The sequence below is a fragment of the Dermacentor albipictus genome, unplaced genomic scaffold (assembly GCF_038994185.2).
Source record: "Dermacentor albipictus isolate Rhodes 1998 colony unplaced genomic scaffold, USDA_Dalb.pri_finalv2 scaffold_48, whole genome shotgun sequence".
Lineage (NCBI taxonomy): Eukaryota > Metazoa > Arthropoda > Arachnida > Ixodida > Ixodidae > Dermacentor > Dermacentor albipictus.
In genome coordinates, this window is record NW_027225602.1 from 258,253 (window position 1) to 269,034 (window position 10,782).

The 10,782-nt window shown below is 47.2% G+C and overlaps 1 protein-coding gene across 1 annotated transcript in view; it reads left to right on the top strand.

The window, feature by feature from the left end:
* LOC139052972 (cysteine/serine-rich nuclear protein 1-like) overlaps window positions 1-10,782 on the top strand; it is an 84,313-nt gene that overhangs the window by 59,776 nt on the left and 13,755 nt on the right. The window contains exons 5-6 of the mRNA XM_070530118.1: window positions 7,976-8,183; window positions 9,204-9,307. Of these exons, the coding sequence (XP_070386219.1) occupies window positions 7,976-8,183; window positions 9,204-9,307 (312 nt within the window). The remainder of the gene's footprint in view (window positions 1-7,975; window positions 8,184-9,203; window positions 9,308-10,782) is intronic.

The following is a 10,782-nucleotide window of genomic DNA, read 5'->3' on the forward strand; positions in this document are numbered from 1 at the left end:
GGGGACGTGCTCAAGACAAGATCATGATGTCATAATTATCTGGCAACAAAGGTGTGGTGGGCCATTGGCTAGACCGGTTGTAACGTCGTTTCTCTTTAGCAGCAGATTACACATGCAGCAGTCTCTCTCCAACTTGCTAATAGGTTAAATATGTGCCACTCAGTTTAAACAAATGACTTGTGCACCCGCGGTGCGTCTCTTAGTACTTACACTGCATAACTGAGTCATAAATACGCATTACAAAACACAAATGCGTAACATAAGTCACAGACATTCATGGACCCGCTGTTATATCACAATGAACCACTCATTTCACTTTCCATGATGGTGACCTCGCAAAGCGTGATGTGTGGCATTCCAAATAAACAATGTGATAAACTCAAGCCAAACGTCTGCATAACATCATTAAGAAACACAGACATAACCAATAATATAGAAAGCCTTGAATAAACCATCGGAATTAACCCAGCGATAAAACACCAGGGCTGCACATTTCAGCGTCGCTAGTTTACCATCTTTACAGTGTGCATGGGCAGTAATATTTTCCGGCATTGTTTGTTAGGTATTGTATAATGTTGACAAAAACATCACTTCGCATAAATTCCAACACGTACACTGAATCTGCTGTTTTTTCTTTACTTAATAATGCCGTCGTTACTGCATGGCTACATTGTAGATTTGAAAACAACCTTCAATAAATCTGCTTGTTGCAATTCACTAATAAGCGTAGGTTACTGCGATTGCAACACCAGAGCTTGATACAAACATGTACACTATAAGATGCTCAGGACAAACTCCAGAATGTTTGCATCCTGATACTTATAAAAGCGAACAGTTTCATTCTGTGGCAGTCAATTAGAGGGAGAAAGAAAACCTAATTGTGTTCGTGGAACAAAAGCGCATTGATAAGCTTAGAGACATAGTCATTGCCTAACACTTTCTAAATGAATTATTATAGCTTGCTATCGACATTGAAGCAGCCTTTCGACAGGAAGAAAAGGAATCGGTTTTTCCAGCTCTGAACATTGAATTGCAGGTAATACAAGCAGGCATAAAATTCTGCCAATATAATCCGTTTGGGAATACCAAATTGGAATAAACATTAAGACTTGCATTTTCACTTTCTCTGGCTGAGCAATCTAGTTTGAAATGACTTTCATATGCATGTCGTAACAATGTTGATCTAATTCAGCTTAAATACCTGACTAGATTAAGAAATATGGATGACTGCTGTGAATTAGTGAAGAAAATGTAATATCTAATATTATTATTCATATAATAATAATATTTATTTCCACAAAACAGGCTAACCGTGAGCGACATTCCAGGCTGAGCAGATAGCTGAAAAAGCATACGGCAATAGCGCCTGCCTTGAGACTACGATTCTGCATTGTGGATAGCGCGTATTGATGTGGTATTCTTGTTAAAAGTTCGGAGTATACAACCAGCGCGAGACACAGGATAACCAAGTGGATGAGAAGTGTGTCTTTAGAATGCTATGTACCAACGTACAGGTTCCTACAAAAGTGACGGTAGCTGCTCAAAACATTTGATGCGTCGCCTTCTGCGTTTTTAGAAATATTTAGAGAGGACTCCCACATATATATTCGCAGCAGACGCACGGCGATGGACGAACCAGGCTAGCGCTAAGGTTGCATTTCACAACACAATTTTTATTCCACGACCAGTAATCTCACAGATCATTTGCCGCTTCGTTCAGGGGCATATATGGAATTTCGGGTTGCTGCTTGGTGTTGCGTTTAGCGCAAGAACGTGGCTAGGAGCAGGCGCCGCATATGCGCAATCACGAGCAATATACACACATCATTTCTCCAGAAGCTGACACCGAGCACGGGTAGCGCGAGGATCATGGGCTGTCACGACGACTTCGTGGCAGCCGAATTCCGAATACTGCATATGCTGTGAGGGTAGCTATATGAACTTGTCGATAGGTCATCTTGTAGTTTGTTGTAGCGCAGGCAGAACGAAATGGTAATAGAAGGGAGATGAGACAACACACAGCCTTGAATCACCTAAGAACAGCTGTTCGAGTGCGCCATGTCGCACTGAACTTCAGAGACCACCGTTGCGCACTCCAAACAAACCTCAACACGTTTTTTTAATTACTAAACGTGTGATTTATTTGCTCCTAATCAAGAAAAGTCAATAATATTATAATTTAAACGTTTTATTGATTACAATAAATAAATTATTCAGCGTGTGCCACGAAACCTGGCAGTAAGCAACCCTGGGCGTCGCACCAATCGCATTGTTGAAATCGCAATCATGTGAAATGGGCCCTCTAAAAATCCCATTGCGACGCATGCGACTGCATCGATTTTCGTCGTTCCAGTCGCAGCATGTGAAACAGCCTTGAATTGTAGAGTCCCATAGATTCAAGCCAAAGATTGGCAGTTCCCGGCGGGAGGCCTAGTGTTTGTTTGTAATCTTTACGGCGGAGTGCGTCAATTTTTTCCAGTTCTCTCAGTCTAAGTGGATGTTGCGGAGTCGTGTATGCCACAGGGCTTATCATGAGGGCCCAATTGAATTGGAAGACGTCTTCCTCCTTGAGGCGACGGCGGCGCCACGTTGCTCTGCCAACCATCCTCATCACCTGCAGGGCTATATGGATTAGACGCGTGATAGCGTAAGTGCCGCCCCCATTTCGATGGACATAGAGGCCTAAAAAGAGTAAATTCGGTACTTCAAGAATTGATTTGCTGCCAAGAAGAATATTGACTTCTGGTATTGTATTTTTTTCTGCTTTTTCTCCTGAGAATGAGAAGTCCCGGTTTCATCGCAGCTAATTTAGACGGCTACTCTGCGTAGTGCTCAACTGTGTCCGTGGCTTGCTGAAGGGCGTCCTGTTCGTCGTCGACATCCAGACAGTGATGTCGTCGACGTAGAGAGCGTGTTGGATGCCTGGGATGACCCGCCGTGGTTGCTCAGTGGCTATGGTGTTAGGCTGCTGAGCACGAGGTCGCGGGATCGAATCCCGGCCACGGCGGCCGCATTTCGATGGGGGCGAAATGCGAAAACACCCGTGTACTTAGATTTAGGTGCACGTTAAAGAACCCCAGGTGGTCAAAACTTCCGGAGTCCCCCACTACGGCGTGCCTCATAATCAGAAAGTGGTTTTGGCACGTAAAACCCCATATATTATTATTATTATGCCTGGGATGAAAATGAGTTCGACTGTGAGACCCATCATTGCTATGTTGAAGAGCATGGTCGGCAACACTGCATCGTGTGGTGTACTTCTGTTAGGTGTGTATAGTGTTTGGGTGCGAATGCTGTCGATACCGATGGTTTCTGTGCGGTCAGTGAGGAATGCAGTAATGTAGTTGTATGTGTTTGTCCGCAGTTGGTGGGCTGTGGTTTGCATGTATGGCGTGGTGTCCTGCGTTATCAGACACTCCGTTGAGATCCAGGGCCAGGACCGTGCTCGCACTGCGAGGGGTGATGTGGTCAAGGGCTTCTTTTTTCAATTGGAGTAGAGTATCCTGCGTAGAGAGGTGCTTCTTGAAGCCGAAAATAGGGTCCGGGAGCATGTGGATAGTTTCCAGGTATGGTTGATATCTCTTCAGAACTACATGCGCGGATCAATTTCCGAGACACGACATGAGGGAAACGGCCTTAGGTTCGTTAGATTCGGGGTTTTTCCTGGCTTTGGGATGAGATAATGTCTGTGTTTCCACTTTGCCGGTAGGATGCCTGGTTCCCAGTGGTGGTTGAAAAGCTCGAGTAGTGACTCGATAGAGGGCCATCTAGGTTTCTGAAAACGTGGTTCGTCATTTCGTCTTCACAGGGTATCGTGTTTCTGGTAAGGGTGTGTAGGTCTTCTCTGATTTGCTGCATTGTGATCGGTTGGTCCATCTGTTGATTCGCGTTTCCATTGTAGGATGCTGGGGGTCCAGAAGGTGGCAGAGAAGTACCCGCGTTTCTCCCGTGTTTTGCGTTCCCTGTAATGCAGTGCAAAATTGCTGCCAGCTCTGGCAAGTCAGTTTGGTCGCGTACTCCTCTGCTTGAGTAGTGAGTTTCATAATGCGGATCCTTAGTTGCGGGTCCTGTTTTTGCTTTCACCAGCCTTTGACTAAGCTGTGGCAAGCGCCCGATAAATAAAGGAGATGAGGATCTGCAGCTGGATTCTGTGGATAATGTAAGTGTTTGTGAATGTTTCTCGACCGATGCCTGGAGATCTCGAATGCATTGGATTAGATCGTCGATGTGTCGTGGCGTCCTGCATTTGCGAAAATCGTCTAAGTCAGTGAGTTCCTCATGTGTTAACGGGGTGTAATGTGGCTATGTATTATCGCGATGAGTATTGAATGATCGCTTCCTAGGCCTTCCCTCTGCGTTTGCCCACTCTCCGTGACTTGCTCCCCGGACGAGTGTCAGATCGGGACAGGTATCCGCAGTGACGCTGCTGTCTATCTTAGAGGGCCATTGTGGGTCCGTGATTATGGTGAGTTTCGAGCAGGGCTTCGTGTTGCCCCAAGCGGGATGAGCCGCATTGAAGCCTCGAACGAGAAGGGGGAAAAGCGTTTCGCGGCGGCAAGTGTTGTGGTGATTGGGCAACCGAAATGAGCATCTTTTGTTTTAGCGGGATTGTATAAATTGAATATGAAGTGACTTTTCTCTTCTTTCTTGTTCCGCAGGATTTACAGAAGGATGTCGTCGATATCACTGCCGTCTATTTCTGTGTGACCGTGGTCAATATCTCTGAGTGAGCGTTGCAACTGGGCTATTGAGCGCTCGAGTGCGCGAGCTATGCTGGGAAAGAGAAGGTTGTTTTCCCGTCTCCTGTAGGGCTAGAACTGCTGGTGGAACTTTCGCGTTAGAAATATGTGGTCGCAGTGTGCCTTGTATTGGAGCGTAGCTCCGACAATTCCACTGCCATATTGTAAGGGGTGCAGTTTAGGAGCTTGTACGTTTCGGCTTCGTCTTGACCAGCACAGGGCTTGGATTGCGCCTTGAGGTAGGCCGCACGGCTGCGTTCGTTGCAAAGGAGCAATGTGGCAAGTGCTTAGTGCATCTGCTGTCTGATGGAATATTGAATAGTCTTAAGTTGGCATCCTCTTTGCCGTTAACTTGGGTGACACTCTCAGCTGTTCGCGTAAGTTTGTTGGAGAAGTGCGCAATTTTATTAGCTAAGGTGGAGTGAGCTGAGTCAGTGCATGTCATTGCATCGGAGTCCTGAGAAGCTGCGTGAGAAGAAGAAGGGCTATATACCTCGGCATTGGTTGGGCTAGAGGTGGCTGGCGAGGTCTGGAATTGTGCTATTTCAGCCTTGAGGTTGACATGTTCTTGCTTGAATTGTTAATTTTCGCGTCTTTCGGTGTGTTGGCTTGTTCTAGGGCATCAGGTCGCGCCATGATTTGCTTTTTGGAAATCGGTGGTTGTTTATGGAGTGATTGGAGATCCTTGAGGTTGTGACATATGTTGTGTTGTTGGTAGTTAGAGTTGATGATTAAGGTGGTTTTTTAAACATCCGTGCCACCCAGCTCACCTCTTTTTTCCCGGATGCACTGTGTGCCTCCATTGATCTGAGTCCCGTTGAGTCTTGGCGTGGACGGGATCTCGATCTCGATCGGCACTAGCGTTTGCGTTTGGTGTGATGCGGATCTCGATCGGTATTGGAGTTTTTTTTCTGGGGATCGCGAACGGTATCGCGCTCTTCGTTGGTCTTGGTGGCTGAGGCACGCGGCGGGGAGCGCGGAACGTCTGAAAGGCGCGGGGCAGTGCTCTGCAGCAGTGGCATTTGATCCTGCACATAGAGTGCATTTTGGTCTGCAGGTGTGGTCTGGTGTGGGGTCTTGCACACCGCAGTTTTGGCACGCTTGGAGGTCAGGCTTGGGGCAAACGTCCTCTTGGTGGCCAACATGAAAGCACAGCCTACAGACTTTTTCCGTGTGGCGAAAAGGGGTGCAACGCAGTCTTCGTCCATTGTAGTAGACGTAAAATAGTCTGATTTTGCCCACGAATGCGATGACTACGCTTGGTGAGCACCCAAGCTTGCAAGCTTGAAAGATATGACGGCCAGGGGCATGAAGGTTGTGTAGTAGTTCACCTGAGGGGTTGCCTGAAGTGATGCCATGCTTCACGCCTCGGGCCGAGTCATAAGGAGCAGCGATATTTTTTTACTTGAATATACTGCAGGCCCTTCACAGCCCGTGCAGAAGTGGTACAGCAATGCAATGAAAAAAAGTCATGGTGACAAGTCAATACACTGAATGCGGTTAATAAAAGAGTCAATGTTATTGCGACGCACAATATCGTTAGTTAACTTGTTCCACTGGGAAATGGCTGACGGAAAAAGGGAATATTTGTGAACATTAACACGAATTGGGGTAGTGTATTCTTTTGTGCAGAGTCGTAGAGACATGGTGTATCGGATATTCATTGCCAGCGTTTCTTGAGATGTGTTCGCGATTACAATCTTTTTTTCAATGTCTTGTCTGACCGTAAGATTGCTGAAGTGTTGGGGTATTGGGTGTCTGCTAGCTGTCTTAGGACTCGCCGCGATTTGTGGAGATATACAGCGGACAAGACGTAGACTGTCTCGTAGCCGGATGACAACTTTTACGTCGCTCTCATGAAGTGGGGACGGGCGTCGCAGGCGTTCATCGTGAGGCTGGGTAGTGGTTGTTTCAAGTGGTGTTTCCACTGCCTTCCATTCTTTGTACTTCACAGTCAGCCAGTCGTCGCCAGGGACGCCTACGTGGGTAGTGTCTAGGTCCGTTTCCATATTTGGGGTGGTGAGCTGTCGAGGTATCTGGTCCGAGCTAGCGGGAAGACGTGCAAGCGAACGAAGGCGAAATGCTGGGGCCGCTGCAACAAGCTCGGAGGTGGCAAGTCGTAGACGCCGGGGACGCGCGGCTGACCATGCCGTGCGCGATGTGTCAGGGGCCCCCGGGTGCGGGCGGCGATTGGGGTCTGGGTAAATGCTCACGGAACAGTAGCTAGGCACGTCCGCATTCGACGGGTGTACGTGGTATTTCTCGCAATCTCCGAAGCCACGACTCGCCCAAGCAAAGCTGCCGCAGCAAAGGCTTTTTTTGGCCTCCACATCCACACAACTCTGCCAGTTGACATACTTCGAGCTTAAACAGCTAGAAAAGACAGCGCCAAGAAGGAACACATACAGAGAGAACTAGTGGTGTTTGTCGCACGAAGTTCTACGACCCAAACCCTATATAAGTGTTCTCTCTATCTCTCCAAACAGAAACATTTCTGAGCGATGTGAGTGTGGCAGATAAGCCTCAATCACTTTCTTAGTTAACGCGTCATGTTGTGTGCCATGTCCTGCTCGACCTCTAGTTACTCTGTTCGCATCGAAGCGTGCGAGTGGGTTTCTTCCGCCGCGTCCTCGTTTTGCCGGTTTCACAATTATATAGACGAGTCACGTGTAAAGAGATAACGAAAGATCAGATTTCAGCACAAGGTCACTCTCGTCAAGGCTATCGCGTATGGTGCCAAGGAATCTGTTAGGCACAGAAAAATTTTAACTCACCGTGCAGCGGCTTAGCGTGTCGTAAGCCATCTCCTCCTTTTGTCGCTAGAAGTCGTGTGCACATCTGGAAAATATTGCTGTAAAGGGTAATGATGAATACAACGACGTTGTGAACATGAAGTAACTTTGGCTACTCCTGCAACTTTGTTAAAACAAGACCTTATTGTAGTCCTCATTTTCATTAATTAGTTCCTTCATTCAGGCCTGTAACGCGATGATAAGCGGCGAAAGTAATTGCAGCGATATTCAGCATGCAATACTTGTTAGTATCAAATGTGTTTAAAATATTGTTGTTTAGATATCCTTTTAGGGGATGGCTGGTGTTATTGGAGCGCGCCACAGAAGCCAGTGCTGTGGCTTATGCGTGTATCGTTATTAATGAACTAGTAAAAAAGAAAAAAATGATAGGGTAAGCAGTTTTATTCATTTTTCAGCGATGCTTTCCATCCACGTGACTTACAGGTTGAGCGGGATGGATTTCCTTGCGCCTGCTCAGAACAGGCATGTGAAAATCCGTGTGGTCGCCGCCAGTACAATCCTGACATCATGCGTGAACATTACCGGTGCACATTCAAGCGCCTAGAATTTGAGAAGACTGCTGGAGACGCGTCAAGCTCTGGTCTCGGACTCGACGCATGGAGCCAATATACCAGGGTCAAAGACCCCAAGGGTATGTGCTGTACCGTCTACGCATGCGCTTGTGATCAAATACTCTTAAGTAAGCCAATTCAATAACTTTATTAAGCGAAACGCTTGCTTGTTTGCGACTGATACGTGTTTATAAAACATGAAAAATTATATGGATGAGTACTGGAACTGTGCACAATAATTTCGACTTTGTCGGCAACTAGTCTTTGTTTTCTGTAAAATAGGCTGTCTGAGTAGACGCGAAATTTCATCAAAATTTCATTTGCGAATGGTGTTTTAGTAGAGCCACAGAAGTACTGCATTACATTTTCATTGCACTGAGCGGCAGTCTTTCCCAGAAGCATTCTTCTGCACATTAAGGGACGCGTAGCGGTATGCTTGAGTTACAGACGCCAACTTTACAATGCTAATGAAAAGCGCTAGAGAAAAGACCCTTTTTCCTTATCGACAACAAGCCATGATTATTATCGTAAGAGGACAGCAAATAATGAATGTGAAATGCGGATTTGGATGCCAAAGATACTGAAGAGAGATGGTGCGGGATTTTCTTAGGAAGTTGTGGTATGTGCAGTAATAGATCTTTAAGGCCTTTGTCTTGTGGTGTAGTGCTCAGCGACCGAAACACGATACTCGGACCGTATGGCTGCAGGTGCTTTTTACGCCATCGGTGGGCGCTAAGGGGCCTGGGCATTGTTATACGTTGAAAACGAAGGTCTTGTGGGATATTGACCGCATTTGCCACCCCTACGATCAACCAGCACTTTTGCGGTTACTGAAAGAGAGGGAGCGGCCATGTTTTCCCCGTATCACGTTTCACCGCTTTGTTAAATCAATGCTCTTAGTCTACGTGCATTGTAGGGGTTGCCCGGGATTTCATTTCTGTTCATTCTTTTTTACCGTTTATTTCCACCGTTATGCAAGGCCTTTATGTAAATACATTAGGTAATTCCACACAAGAAAGTGCAGTTATAGGATATTAGATTGGATAAACTGCAGTTTCTGTAGGACGCTCGTCCGCGCGCTGCGGGCGTCTCCCACGCAGGCACCGAGAGGGAGTACGTGGCGGCCGCTGCGCGAGCCTGCTGGACGGCCCATCGCAGGTCTTGGAGTAGCGGGCTTCGTAGGATCTTCTCGCACTTGTCCGAGGTAGAGTCGGGCGCAGCATTTCTACACCCCCAGAGCACGTATGCGAGTGTCGCCGTGTAGCTGCAGGAGCGGCAAGCGTCGTCGAGTAGATGATGTGTAACGTGGCCGGGTTGGGATAGGTACACTCTAAGAAAAAAGAGAGTAAAAAGTGAGTCACGGCAACTTGACTCTCTTTTTTCTTCCGAAGACCCACTTTTACGCGAGTAGAGTCGGAAAACAAGAGTCAACATTTGCGCGTGGGTCGTTTGACTCTCAATAGCACGCGAAGAGTCGTCGTGGAAGATCGCCATTCCTCTGGTATTTGAGATGAGTCTGGCGAGAGAAAGATTTTAATGCAGGAGAAGAAATACCAGATAAACTATTCTGTTTTAGGCAGGCCCTCGGGTTCCTGTCCTGGTTGTAATGCGGTGTATCATTCTTTCATCCTTGTCATGTTCTGCAATTACTTCGAACTCTATATATTGATTTTCCTTGACCATGTTTGTTGATACCTCGCACGCTTAAGCGATAGCTGGTTTCCTATGCTAAGGAAGACCTGGATTTGCCACACTGGATTCTGACCATAAGTAAATCTAAAAAAAAAAGTATTGGCTACTAAAGAGAGCACAGCAACGAGATAAGTTCAGTAGGCGCCCTCAACAGTGTCGATTGTTAGTGTAATTCCGCGACTTAAAATTTAATTTTGAAGATTTAAGTTCAAAAATCAAGATCTTGTTATGAGGCGCACGGTAATGGAAAGTTGCAGATTTATTTTCAGCAGCTCGGGTTATTTAACGTGTACGGAATCCACGGTATACGCGCATTTTCGCATTCTGACCCCGTTGGAATGTGACTGCCGCGCTTGTGGTTGGACCCGTCACCTCGAGCTCAGCAGCGCAACATCAAAGCCACTGGGCTACCGCAGTGTGTTGCGTTCCGCGACCAGAAACAAATATTAGTGTATGCAACACTGCTTTGGAACCCCCTAGAAATATAAAAGCAATCACACAGCAGTTTCACCCCAATGCTGCATGAACCACTGCACGAACTATTGCACGAACCAAGGTTCGTAGTTTCATCGGCTGAATAAACTGCAGTAAACATTCGCTTACTCCTGAAATTAGCAAGCACTGGGTCACGCGCGCACGTGCAAACATCAACAGATCTCACTCAATGACGGCGAACACGCGCTGTTACAGCGTTGGTGTGATGAAGGGCGCGAGCAGAGCGGACCGAACGCTTCTGCTGCCTCTTCCTTCAAAGCGTCTCCGAAAATTTGCGCTATCTGAGCACGCCCTTACCTCCCCCCTCGCCCCCCCACTCCCAGCTTTGCATCCATCGGAAATTGTCTCCAAAACAGAGCGAGGGTGGCGCAAGACCGGGCTAGAGCAACGGCTAGAGGAGGAGAAGCGCGCTAAACTAGCGCCTCCCTCTCCCGGCTTGCGCGCGTTTTATCACGTCCTTAGATACTTGGGGCGCCCATCCAGCCCGGCTCA